The 14,187-nt window shown below is 43.7% G+C and overlaps 1 protein-coding gene across 5 annotated transcripts in view; it reads right to left on the bottom strand.

Annotated features, from left to right (window-relative positions):
- The window catches only part of ATF6 (activating transcription factor 6), a 76,263-nt gene that overhangs the window by 44,636 nt on the left and 17,440 nt on the right, over positions 1 to 14,187 (bottom strand). For all 5 annotated transcript variants that reach the window (XM_068199201.1, XM_068199200.1, XM_068199199.1 and 2 more), the window contains exons 10-13: positions 8,024 to 8,167; positions 6,156 to 6,275; positions 4,646 to 4,748; positions 3,276 to 3,340 (exon numbers count right to left, since the gene is read on the bottom strand). In XM_068199201.1, coding sequence (XP_068055302.1) covers positions 3,276 to 3,340; positions 4,646 to 4,748; positions 6,156 to 6,275; positions 8,024 to 8,167 — 432 coding nt within the window. The remainder of the gene's footprint in view (positions 1 to 3,275; positions 3,341 to 4,645; positions 4,749 to 6,155; positions 6,276 to 8,023; positions 8,168 to 14,187) is intronic.

The following is a 14,187-nucleotide window of genomic DNA, read 5'->3' as shown; positions in this document are numbered from 1 at the left end:
TTCTCTTCCACTACTGAGTCCTGTTGCAAGCAGAAGACTGCAGCTGCCAGGCCAGTTGCCCTTTCATAGGACTGGGGGTGTAAGTCCTGGGGGATCAGGAGCAGGCAGCTCTACTCTACACATCCCTTTCTGCAGCACTATGCATGAGAGGAATCAGCTCCTGTCCTTCACACACAGGAATCAAAGACTAGAGCTAATTTGAGCTTGATTACTCATCCACGAAAATACCCAGGCCCAGCAAGCCCCTCCTGAGATGGAGCACTGGAGCTGGGCTGTGATGAAAGGCACCACATCCGAGATGGAGCACTGGAGCTGGGCTGTGATGAAAGGCACATCTGAGATGGAGCACTGGAGCTGGGCTGTGATGAAAGGCACCACATCTGAGATGGAGCACTGGAGCTGGGCTGTGATGAAAGGCACCACATCTGAGATGGAGCACTGGAGCTGGGCTGTGATGAAAGGCACCACATCTGAGATGGAGCACTGGAGCTGGGCTGTGATGAAAGACACATCTGAGATGGAGCACTGGAGCTGGGCTGTGATGAAAGGCACATCTGAGATGGAGCACTGGAGCTGGGCTGTGATGAAAGGCACCACATCTGAGATGGAGCACTGGAGCTGGGCTGTGATGAAAGGCACCACATCTGAGATGGAGCACTGGAGCTGGGCTGTGATGAAAGGCACATCTGAGATGGAGCACTGGAGCTGGGCTGTGATGAAAGGCACATCTGAGATGGAGCACTGGAGCTGGGCTGTGATGAAAGGCACAGCACTGCTCGCACAACACATCCTGAGAGCTGACATGGGGCACACAGAGCTGTGTGCTCGTCCACACTCCATGGGACACAGCAAGACCTGAAAACCAGCCAGAGGACAAAACTGCCCCAAAGCACTTGGAAACCACAGGGCCTTTCCAAAGCTCTCCTGGTCGTGTAACACGCAGAACATGAGCAATACCAGGGGATTATTGTAGGTACCCAGTTTGTGGTAATTGGGAATGGGGCTGCGGCCAAGCCTCATCCCCAATGGGCTACAACTGTGAAAAGCAAGTGAACAGTATTGAAAGCGATGAGCTATGGAGTGCCCAGGGCACTGACAAATCACAGAAGGGAACAGAGGGCACACAGGTACAATGCATGAACAATGAGGGGTATGAAAGGCTGGCCTGGAGAACAGGAGGGGCAATGCTTGCAGCCTTCTGAAGTGATATGATGTCACTCTGTATGGGCAGACACCTGAAGCCTTCTGATGTGGTATGGTGTTACTCTGGATGTGTTGAAGCTTTCTGAAATTGCAGGATGCCACTCTGTGTATCACGGCTGTCTCAACTGCGACGGATGTTGCGACATGTTACAAGGTAGGACATTGCATCTGCTGATAACCATGATGGACCGCGTCATCAAAGGGAGGGAGTAACTCCAGAACCAAAACTATCAGTTGTTTTGGTAACACCTTTGCATATTACAAGAAAGCACCATATTAAACTGTGCATCCCAAACAATGGGGCTGAACCTGGCCATTTATTGGGAGATAAATAGGACTTTTGTTTCAAAACTCTGAAGGACACTGCTTGTTATGCATCACAGAGCACCGGGATGTTGCACACAGGCTTGTTTTGGGAAGAAATGCAGCACGACACAGTGCTTTGTGCATCAAGAACCACAATCTTAATAGTGCAAAACTTAGGAAAATAACTGGAGTGTCTCATTTTGATACCTGAAGCCTTAAGAAACACTCTTACAGAAGCCCTCAACAAAATAACCTCTGAAGAAAGCTACACAGACTATAAAGAGTTGAGGGGTGTTGATGATTTTCTTTGAAATCATCTTAAATTTATCTCCTCCACTGCTTTGACTTCCTGAAATTCTCTTCAATCCTCAGCTTCCTAACTGAGATTACAATGCAGATGGAGACCATCTCTTCTAACACAGGCATTCAGTAAACCTGAAGTTAAGCCTACTTTGAATAGGATGTTGGACTAGAGATCTCCAGAGGTCCTTTATAACCTAAACTACACTGTGAGTCTATGATTTCATAGAGCACCTAGTAGCTGGTGGCTCTGAGACGAACTGGAAATCTGTTTTATGCTCTAAGCAGTTCCAGGACAGTCTTAGCATGCAGCTGCCATGGCTCACTGGTCCTATTCTTATAAACATCCTTAATCTGAAAAAAACCCAAAAAATCTCACTTCCTTCAGAGCACAACGATGCGGAGCTGCACGATGTTTCACACTGTTTCAAATAATCCTGATCATTTTTTCAAGGGTAATGCAAGCATGTATATTAAACTGCCTTATGGCATGAAGCTTGTTCATCAGTGCTCAGTTGAAACAGCTATCCTTCATCTGCCTGGAGAACTCAAAAAGCTTTTTCTTTTTCTTTTTTTCGTGTAAGTCAAGATGTATCAAAATTTGACAGCCTGTTTTCAGTAACATTTGCCTGCAGCTTGCTCTTTTCCTCCATGCTGATACTGTTTCCAAAGCAGCAATGCAAAGAGAAAGGCCACAGCTGTCTTATTCCCACAGCACATTTCAGGTGGTGTTCTCACCAAAAAGTCCCCTCCATACTCCATTCTGCTCTTACACTCCTCTTTGGCACTTCAAAGCAGACAGCCTCCTAAACAGTTTCACACAGGGATCAGGAGAGAGAAATTTTGTTTCCTAAATCTTTTCTGTCCAGCACTTCTTGTCACCAGGGAAGAGGGACAGAATAGTTATGAGGAGGGGTGGACAGGGGACATCAGGAAACCATCCATTAACATGCTCCAATAATCACCAGAGAGAAGTCAGCAGATGGAGACAAAGAATGCAAATGAGATACAATGGTACTTTTAAGTTCATCATAAGAATTTGGTCCTAGCTATAATAGCTCTACTCTTGAAGATAATGAGAGAAACCTTTTCCTTACCAGACTCATGGCTCTTTGAAACCTTCTTACAAACTAACCATGTTCTCAGAGTCCAGTCAGTTCCCCCTGTTTTTCCCTAAATAGTCAAATCTGTTTGGAAAGGGATTCTGGAGAGCAGAGCAAGGATTTTCTTAAAATTCATAGCTAGAAAAGCCCTGGAAGAGTGCAGCTGTGATACAGAGGTCCTTTGAAGTGTAATAGAAATAATCAGAAGCAGTTATTTGCTAAGGGACAGAATTAGACCAAGAAAAGTAGCTGTATTTGGCTTAAGAACCCTGAGAAGATGAACATGGGCATTCTTTACAAACTGTTGGTGAACAACTAGGTTATTAAGCAGAAAGCAATAACAAAGGAGCTGTTCTGCCTTACCTGAGACTGGTGTCTGTGTAAGGCATGGCCATTAGCTGGGAATCTGCTTTGTCACTGAGGGAGCTCTGAAAAAGGGGAAAAAAGATAAGATGACACGAAGTGAAACCAATAAGCAATTCCGTGGTTTGCCACTACATTAAACACAACACACAGAATGGGGGGCACAGGTCAATCAGTGCCCTGCACCAGGAACGTACATTTGTCCACTGAAACATGAGAAACTGAAATGGTCATCAGTCAAGCTGGAACAACAAAATCAGCAAGATTTTAATACAGCCAAATTGGAAGTCAACATTCAGAGACAAGAAAGGGAGCTTGGCACCATAGACAACATTTCTAAATATTCTGCCATATTGGGACACCGGTGAGAAGGATCTGAAGTTTAATACACAACACTTCTTCTCTAGAAAACTGCAGTCTTTCACAACCCCTGAGCTACAATCCTTTGGTAAGGGAGAGCAAAAAAACTGCCCCCAGAGCCCTTTGCAACTGTATGTGGATTTCTTCTACCCCACTGGCCCTGTCCCCCTGCTCCACCCCTGTGCCCTCATCCCGTTGGCCCTGGTGTTCTGTCCTGCCCCTCGAGATCCCTATATAAACTCCTGCTTTCCCTGCCTGAGTGGCTCTTTGTCCCTGGACTCCTTTGAGGAAGAGAAGCTCAATAAAGGCTCTCCTTGGAACCCCACATGAAGACTCCATCTCTCCTTCTGTGTCGCTGGGATCACAGAAGAGCTGAAATCACCCGGTGTGAGCACAGATGTGCCTGTGCCCCCGAGGTGTCTTTTTCAAGACACTTCTTCTAGAAGGTCGCGGCACTCTGGACAACCGCCCGCTGCAACTTTATTACACCTAATCAATTTAAATACTTTGAAAATTCATTGTCTTAATTTCAGCCTTGATATAAGTATGCCACGTAGATAAAAAAGATCTTTAAAAATGGGAAATATGAGCACAAGTCTCATAAAACCAAAACAATCCCTCTAGCAAAAATTTAAACAATAGAAATATTTCAACAAAACAAATCAGCTGTCGCCGTTAACAGTGAGTCAGATGAATATGCTGTAGGTTGTATTTCTCTCCATTAAGGAGAGAATTGCTTATCTTTACAGAGAAGCCATAAAAAGGATAACGACTGATTTAATTTTAGAAAATGCTGATCATGTTTTGATGGCTGCTAAAAAAATTCAAAACCCTGAATCCAAGAGCAGGAATGGAAGAACAAATCTGACAACGTAGTAATCAACCAAACCCACCAATTTAAAATAGGATGTGTTGGCTGCCCTAATTACAGGCATGATGGCCACTTTTGTCTATGATGCCAGGCACAAGCGAGGGAGAGTGTTCCATGGAATGAATTTTTGATCACACACCTGCGGGACTCGTGCTCGCTGCTGTTGGCTGTTGCTCAGCCGCCGGGACCGCGTGCGCTCTACCTCGTGCCTGTGCACCCATCCTCGCAGCTCGTGGGTCAGCCTAGGAAAGCACAGCATCAGCACAGACTGCAAACAACACTGGCACAGTGGTTTAGTGTCATACAACAGTTTAGCTGCCATACAGATGATGCCTTAGCATTTTAGCTTGTCTATTTTTCATCTATTTGTAATCCTGCAGTTCTTTAGCATATAGCTCTAAACTCCATATAGAGTGTTAGCTATTGTCTTCCCATTTTGGTCAGACACAACAATTCCTCTCTAGGCATGGGAATCAAGGACACCTCACTGCCTCAGGCCCTGAGAAATGTAAACAAAAGTGAGTTGGGGAGGTGCAAACTTGGGGTAAATTACTTCATTACCTGAAGCTGTAGATTAACCCCCAATATGCAAATGGATCAAACTTACAAAAGTATGAAAACCTGTGACCTGCCATCCATTTTTGGGTGTAGGCCCTGGGTGGGCTTTGACTGCCCAAGCTGTACCTATTGAAGGTAATAAATAAATAAATACCTGCTTTTTATTTATCTACCTATTTAGTAAATAAATTTATTTATTACCCACTGCCTATTTATTAAATAAATTTAATAAATACCTGCTTTTATTCTCTTAATCTTGTCTAGCCTCTGTTCTAGGTAGCCACCACAAGGCATCATAGACACTGAAGATTACTATTATTTCACCTTAGGATAACTTATTTTTAATACCACAGAAAGAAAATACAATTTTAAGATTTATCTATAAAGTATTAGATTCATGGGTGTTCCCACATAAAATAGACACAGTCCTTTCTTTTACCCAATGAACAGTAATTTTGAAATTACTGGAAGGACTCCTGAAATTTAAAATCAAAAGTTGATCGATTCAAGACAAATTATTGATTTAGGATAAATTTTGGCAAAAAAATCTGAGAGAAAGAATAGACAAAGAGAATGGAGATAAGGTTAGTGACTCTAAAGTGGAGCTAGGTGTTTTCTAACAGTGAAAAAAGAACATCTGCAACGTCAGGTTCAGACTGCTACTATCCGAAGCTGAAGAATAGAAGATCATCTCTTATATAACTCAGTTGGGAAAGGCTTTTAGCTGGACTTGATTTCAATACCATTAACACTCCTACATATGAAGTGATTTCTCTTTTAAGTTGTGAAAACCACCCAGACAATCAGAAAACTGTTATTTGGTTATTGCAAATGACCAGTGTGAAAAGAGAGCGGTGAAAATCATTTCTAAAATCATGGAAAGATTAAAAAGATCCAAGTGGATCTGTCCTTACGACAGCAAGCACTGGACAGTGCAGACACTTAAGAGAGAGACACTGGTCAGGTACTGGATAAACACCACGAATGGACAATAGCATCATCCACAGCTGTCCAGCAGCACTCAGCCAACACAGAGCTGATACATAAACTCCTAATAAACTGTAAATGCTCACAACAGGTTGTTTTCTCACCTCAGCGACTCCGTCCTGTTGATCAGAGGCCGGCAGGGGGGTGGTGGTGGTGAAATATATAACAGTGGTTCTTCTGAGACTATCATTAGTGCTTTGTTATCAGATACAGAACGGTCATACCTGGGAAAAATCAACAAAAGCACAGTAAAAGATCCCTTAAAAAACTTTTTCATGACCCTTTGACCAAAACCAGAGAATGAGCACTATCACCAGCAGACCCATGAATGTTACAGCTGCTCCCGTGAGACCTCTGAAACAGGTGAGTAACAATTCCTATCAAACATCCAGTGTTCTTAGTCAATCCCTCAAAGGGGGCTGACAGCTCTCAATGCAGGGCAGACAGATGAGCATTAGCAGATGTTGGATCTCTTCCCAAGAAGGCCAGATATTGATAGAATATGTAGTCTGTAAAATATTCCTCAAAGTATGCAAACTATGTGATCTCTGCAGACACAACTTTTTCATTCCAAAGCTGTGCAAGACTTGCTACAGAAATGCGAAATTTATTATCCACTAAAACAATGCAGATAGAAAGACCATAACTTATATAACAACTGAGCAGCCACAAACTATATTATAACTGAGTGGAGAGGATTTACATCTCTGTCTCCAGAAACTAGCTTAGTTTTGATAAAAAGTGAAAAGGAGCATGTATTTCTCAGTACAAAAATCCATAACACTCTCAGCAATTCCTGACAGGTTAACTATTTATCACCAAATACCTAATGTAGGTTTCTCTCTTGACAGGTTATCAACATAACAGCTTTAGTCCTCTTGATTTTGACAGACTTCTAGCTCCTGAACCTCAACTTCTTTCTGAAAAATTAGGTGTAAGAGCTTGTGAAAGCCTTATTCATAGTCCCCTCCCTTTCCCAGCTTTCTCTCCAACTTCATGTCTTCTTCTCCTCTCTATTGCATCTAGGACTGATAAAGAAAATGCAGTAAAAGAGCTCACAGCTTGCCAAACCCAGGGTGAAACAGTGAAAGAAAAGGAGGTACAGGCACGAGCACATCCTCCTAAAAGAACCACTCCACTCTTCTGTCTCACAGGTCACGGTCTGAAACGCAGCACGTAGGATACAAAAGCCCTCAACATGGCTACAGCCCTAAAATGCTCATGATTTATTGCCTTCTTTCTGCATGGCAAAATACATTAGGGCTTTCTGTACATCTGTGCCTGGCTTTGTTCAACCAGCCAAAACACTGCGCTGGAAAGGGACAGTCTAATAGGATAGATCTTGTAACGGGAAAACATGAGCTGTATTAGCCAGACTTCAATCTGGAGGCAATTATATGTTCACTTATGCACTGCATGCTGGAGATCTAGGAAGCCTGCAAGGCAGTATTTAATTAAATAATGGATAAGCACAGGGATGGACTCAGATGGACTTTTTAAAATGAAAAAGACACTGCTAAGTGCAGAGTGTGCTCTTACTTGTGAACTTCCCCAGTCTTCTCTTGAGCAACTAAGAAATAAGTACCCCAGCTTGAAAAGTAAGAAGAGATAACATGACAGCTATCACAACTATGCAAGCTAAAATATAGATCAGAAGAAAAAAGCAAACAGCTGAATTGAAGAAGGTTCTGAAAGTCTTGGTGACAAGCACTTGTGGATAAGCTCTCTTCCCTAACACCGTGCAGCACAGCTGCGTGTACACTTCTGAAGCTCTACGTATTGGGTACTCTGGGAGATAAAACACCATATTCATTTGAAAAGCAAACTGAGAAGCTTTCAAAACACTCTATTTAGAACTCAGGTACTCTGTAAAAGCAGCAAGAGCACCGGCCAAAAAGGTGAGCAGGGCAGTGAGGGCTAAAAGCACCAGTGCCCTCTGCCACCCAAAATATGTAAAAGGTTTTCATCTGACCTGTTACTCTTCTCAGAAATGATGCCCTCAGGTATCTTCTGAGCTGTGCTGGACTCCTGGCGAGCTGAGAACTCCAGAAGATTTCTGGTCCGGTGGTTAGAACTCACAGTGGAATCTACTCCATTGGGATCCTTTTCAAATACACTGGAAAACATAATAAACATAGCAAAACGTATCACACACATAAGAAGCCTGCAAGGCACTTTTCTGTAAGGCATTAGATATTCAGGTGGAGAAGTTTCTGGCTGCTGTTACATTACATGGATAAGGTTCGTGTCATATCTACTGTAAAAAACTGATGTGTCATTATAATGTCATTGTTCAAAGCAGTAGTAGTCAGAAAAGCATTTCTGTTCTTTTTTCAGTTTTAATTGTTTGAAGGATTCTGATGCTATAGTTTTCACATTCTCTCACACAAGCCTCACCTGCTGAAACTAAGAACACTCTGCTTGTAACCCAGGTCTACAGGGATAAGATAATTATCTACAATCAAATCAAAGCACGCCTAAACTTCAACTTTCATCAGCCTCAAAGTACAATCTACATAGTTTATATGAATACAATATGTAAGGAAAACTTAGCTATCAAATTCCGTGCAGCTGCAAGCCTGGAATGCTATGCCAGACATCTACCAGGACTGTACACAAACCTAAATATGTTCAATTCTACTTGGATTTAGAACAACTGGCAGGGCCAACAGCCCCACGGGCAGCAGGACATGGTGCCAGACACCCTGATCTGGTGTGTGCTGGCATGGACTGAAGGACCCTGGCCTGGAGGCTCCTCAGCCAGCCAGGAGCATCTGTGCTGCTCTCCATGCAGAGAGGGAGCAGCACTGCACGTGTGAGCTGGCAACACAACCCAGCACTGCTGCACCCGACCTGCATCTTCAGAAGGGTGAGCTACAAGGGAGAACTCTCAAAAGCACAGAAGCAATACTTAAATTTCTCCTCTCCAGAGGCTGGCTTTCCTCTTTCATAACACAGTTGCTTCCTGAAATATGCATGTTTACAAACCCAAGTCTTAACCTTCTTGGCTGCCAACAGCAGAGCATCACCAGCAGCAACAGAGTGAAAACATAAAAATGCAATGCAGCACTCTGATGAGATCTCTGCCATTCATGCTGCTAACGGTTCACAGACTGTATTTTAACTCATGCCTCACCCCTCCTGTCCAGCAGAGCATAAACTCCACAGGTGAGTATTTCCTGGTTTTACATGGCATCACTTTACAACAGGCAACAAACAGAAACAGACACAGGCAAAACCTAGCAAGGAGGGCAGATTAAATACTCCACAACTAAGCAGAAGGCAGACAGAGTTGCCTAGAAATTCGCTCTCTTTTGCCAACACTTTTGCACTCCTATTTGCAGTAACCCTGTGAGCAACTGTGTCATGTTCTGAACCATAGCAATCAGGACAATCCTAGACTCAGGCTGACGTTGCTTTGATTGCCTCCTCTCCTCCAGGCAGGTTTCCAGGCAGCAGCACGGAACGAGGGCAGCAGAAATGCTACAGCCTCTGCTTTCACTTGTGCCAATGGGCAGAAAAGTACTTACAGTTTCCTTACTGCCTGTGTACATTGGTCTCCAAATGTCTGATTGCTTCTACTGCACAGAAAGCTGGATGGTTTATTCATAACCTCCTATCAGGCAACACCAGGCCTATCCAATTTTACAGAACCAATCCCCACTACCTACTAGGTTTTATGAGATCACATATCTTCTCTGCCAACAAAAGCATCAGCATAACTGGCAATGTCTCAAGCCCAAGAACCAGAGCTGAAAACTAAGGCTGATGCTTAAATGGATGCCTCACGTTCCTGCTGGAAGCCACTCACCTGTGAAATGCCCTTACTATACTTAATCTGGAGTCCTGACAGCCAGAAGTACATGGTACTTTATTCATTAGACCAAGAACATCCCTCAGAAGATCTGAAAGTTGTTAACTCTCCTGCAAATCCTTTCTCCACAGCCTGAAGTGTATCAGCCATCCAGTGTGGTGCTGGACCTCCTGGATCTGGTGTTTTAGCCTATCCTATTTCTCTCCTTTCCCATTCAAATTGACACACAGAACCAGAAAAACTGTCCATGTAATTCGTTAGTTAAAGCTGGGAAAAAATCTAAGCAAGAAGAACTGCAACAAACTGCTTTTTTTTAATGATGCTTCTTCCTTCCTATTTGTCTCATTCTGCAAAAGCAATTCTTGCTGTTTCAGGTTCCAGCTTGGCAAGGTGAAGTGTCACATACAGTTCATTCCTACTGCAGTTCACCCTGAACTCTGAACAACAGGGACAAATCCAAACCAAGGATAAAGACACACGCTGCTGCAAGCACAGCTAATCTTCCTTTCTGTGATTTAGTTGTTTTAGCTACACACCCATTCTAAACCACATACACCACATTTACTGCATCAGCTCTAGAAGAGAGGAAATGTTTATTTTCCCTCTTCTCAAGCATAAAATATCTCTATCTTTTCATCAGCTAAGCATGGGACATTTCAACCTGAAAGAAGATATCTTCAGCAGCAAAAGACAAAGAAGGAGGTGAACAGAGTATGTTTTGCTATCCTTACAGGCCTAAACCACGGTGCCCACTTCTGACAATGTGAACACAAACTTGAGAACAAAATATGATATCAGGGTATTTTTTCCAATGCCCTTTCCTTTATCAGGATTCTTAATTTTTCTTTTGAAGCAGAGCTAGCATCAATCTCTGCTATATGGGCCACTTTTGCCCTCCCCCTTTCCCATTCTTTTTCTAGGACACTGCATACGACTGTTCCTTCTCAATGCTTCAGACATGTCTGAAAAAAAATAAATGTAAAAATCCCCTTTGTTGCTCCTCTGGTTTGTGGCAATGACCCGAAACCAAAATAACTTTGGTTCTGGATAAGGAAAAGCCCCACTAATTGAAATCCTGCCCCACTTCCACCTTCTAATTACTTGGGCAGTTTTGTTCGTTTTGTTAGTTTTTTCCCCATCTGAGCAGATGTTGTTCTCTTGTATCATTTCTTCCTCTTCCCTTCTCCCCAGAGGGAACATTAGTGAAGTTTGTCTATAAATAGGGCTCCATCTTCAGGAAACAAATAAAAGAGGATGTGCAGGTAATGGTCCATGTCCTCCAGTTTCTCCAAGGCCTTCCCTTGCCACGTGGGTACCTGAGGGTCTGAGACAGGGTATCAGAAATGTTCCTCCTTCGACATTAATATGGGGGGAAAAGCATGACTTAGGAGCAAGGAATCCCTTCAAGCAGCTGGGATGATGATGGACCTGTCCTGCAGAGCTGCATCTGGAAACATCTGCTGACCTCAGGCATGCTGAGCTTCACAAATGCCAAGCAGAACAGCAACAATACAAGCAGCAACAGGAAGGGTCTACAAAACAGATCCCAGCACCATGACACTGAAGAGGAAGTAAATATCGAGCATTTAAAAGCACCAGGCAGAAGAGGCCAGAAAACGTGAAAAAGAATGGTAGAAGATCCCATTCAGAGGGAAGAAAGCTTCAGAAAAACGCAATTTTCAAGTCGGTTTAAGAACTGGTTTAATATGACAGATGGCAAAAGCATTGACAGATTTTTCATCCTGTTGAGCTACAAGATGAGAAGTTGGAAAAGGAAGAGCACTTTGGCATATCTGCCCCGTGCACATCCTGCTAATTGCGGGAACTGAGTTACTGCCCCACATTCAAAGTCAAAAAAGACTGAAGCTGAGAATTGGCTTTACTGGGCAAGACAGTCTTTTAGAAGTTGGAATCTTTCCTGTTTGGCTCACTCACACACCTGGGGTGCTTAGCAAGGCTTTAGAGCGTGCATTTGGACATCCCAGATACCGTGAGCATGAAAGGGTTTTCGCAAGCCACAGACACCCTGTCCAAGCTGGCTGAGCTCTCGGCTTGTTTCAGATGCAAAACCAGATCCAAGGGAAAAAAGAAAGAACCACTAAATACTTCATGCAGATGTTTGTTCCGACGTGTAGATAAATTTGATTATAAGAGGGAAAGAAAAGCAGCACTCCTGCCATGGTTTCTCCAGGCATTCAACAGCACCTGATATTTTAGCTGTATTTTTACTTCTTTGGTTTGAATGTCAGTTTGATAAATGTGAAAGCAAGTCTTGCCAGGAGCCCAAACTAAATTTCATTTGTGCTTCTGGCTGAACAAATCCTGTGCACTTCAAGTTTTGAATACTGACATTTAAGTTGTACAGTAATTTGTAGACGAAAGACAATAGTGGTGTCATAACAAAGAGTTTTCTGGGGACAGAACTCTGAGTATGAACTGGGAAATTTCCAACCAGCTAAAGTTGACATTGCAAGGAGACACCAACCAAAGACCTTGTCCTCTTCCTAACTGATTCCAGACAAGGCTGCCATAGTGCCAGACACTCTCTGGAAAGTATTTCTTGTTCCTACCCTGATGAGTGCACCATCTGCTGACAGCAAGGCTCTGCCTTCTCCTGAGAGCTGCCCTCTCTGAGTACTGGGCTGGAGAGAGCAGCCCAGCCTTCTTCCTCTGAAGCAGAAGAGGAGGAAAGCAACCCAAAGGGGAGTTTTTGTGTATTTTTTTTTGTGTGTTTTGCATGCTTTAAATAGCAATTTATTTTTAATAAAGCCTCTGGAAAAGAAAGGAAGAAAACCGATACTGACACCCAGAGCACTTTTTTTTTTTTTGCTTGGAAAACTCTGTACCATTATCTGGCCTTTATTGCCAAAGCTTGTGGCTGTGATCAGCAGAGGACACAGGAAGGAATCCTTTCCTGCTCCCAGAGCTGTAATTTGTAAGAAAACCAAAGGTATTCAATTTTATTCAAGCAGCAACCTATCAAGAGAGGTACTGAAAGGTCTGGAACCTAGACCTATGGCCAATTCACATAGCCTGTCCTTTTTCTCTCAACTTCTCCCTGTGCCTTCAAGGAGAAACTACAACACAAGACCAAAGGTGTGCTGCAGAAGCAGTTTTATATCTTTGGGCCATCTCCAACACAAATGTACACTCAGCTCAGCACTGAAACATGTTCTTTCAGTGTCACAAACATTACAATAAGTTTCCTGTACTACAAGTGTTAAGAGCCTCAAATGTTTTCCGATGCATCTGCTGTTTCTGCTAAAACACCCAGAGGGCTTCATCTTTCCTGGGCAGCCAGAAGCCTAGGACCTGGCTAACATGGCACTGTTTCATGCCTCTTGCACCCAACTCAGTTTTTTCTTCACATTTCACCAGTTCCTCTCTACCAGTCAGTAAGAAATTAATAGGCACTTGACTGTCATCATTCATATGTAGCTTTACTATACATCACATTTAAGCCTATCAGCCTCCTGAAGACATATGGGAAGCTATTGAGGCTTGCAAAAAGCAGAAAACCAATCATTTTCTATCCTTCACCAAGTGCAAAAAAAAGCCCAGGAGTGGATGAACTGAGGAAAAGAAACTGACCCTGAAGTACAGCCCACGATCTGCAGTTCTCTGCTCTCAGGACACCTCTAAGAGATGCTTCAAGCAGTCACTGAGAGTTTGAGAGCTCCTCTGCCACTCCTCCTGCAAGCCACCAGTGGTTCCAACCAACCTGCCCCACTCTGCCCTGGAATGGAGGCAGGAAGGAGCACACACAGAGTCCGGGAAGAACTGTTAAGGCAACAAGCTAATGTAAGGCCAAAATACTGCTGTGTGAGCTGCTGGGCACTGCCCTTCATGTTGGACAGGTACCGGACACATGGCTTCAGCCTACTCAGCACATGCTACTCAAGGGGACATTTGGGATGTTTTTGAACATACCATGTCACTGCTTGGGGTCACCTGCCAGGGCAGCACAGAGGTGACTTCAGACCACACCAGGACCTTGGCCTGGCAGCTGTGGATGGGATCTGCACTGACAGACCCCAGCACAAGCACACAGCTCCCACACCTCTGCAGCAACACAACAGTTGCTGCGTGTGATGGTGTGGGAACAAGACCAGCTCCTTTGCCCACACAGAAAATGCTCCCTGCTGGCACTATTCCTCTAACTTTCCAACATCCCATCACTGAGGTATCCCTACGCTCCTGCTGACCATACAATGGGTCTGTTTCTTTAATCAAGGAGTCCAGCATAAAGTCTCAAACAACAGCAAACTTGCACAAAAACACTGCTGAATGCACCAGGCCTCGGAATAATCCTGCTCTCCCAC

Source organism: Anomalospiza imberbis, chromosome 9 (assembly GCF_031753505.1).
Source record: "Anomalospiza imberbis isolate Cuckoo-Finch-1a 21T00152 chromosome 9, ASM3175350v1, whole genome shotgun sequence".
NCBI classification, from domain to species: domain Eukaryota; kingdom Metazoa; phylum Chordata; class Aves; order Passeriformes; family Viduidae; genus Anomalospiza; species Anomalospiza imberbis.
The sequence above is the reverse complement of the archived record's forward strand: the minus strand, read 5'-3'. Positions and strand labels throughout refer to the sequence as shown.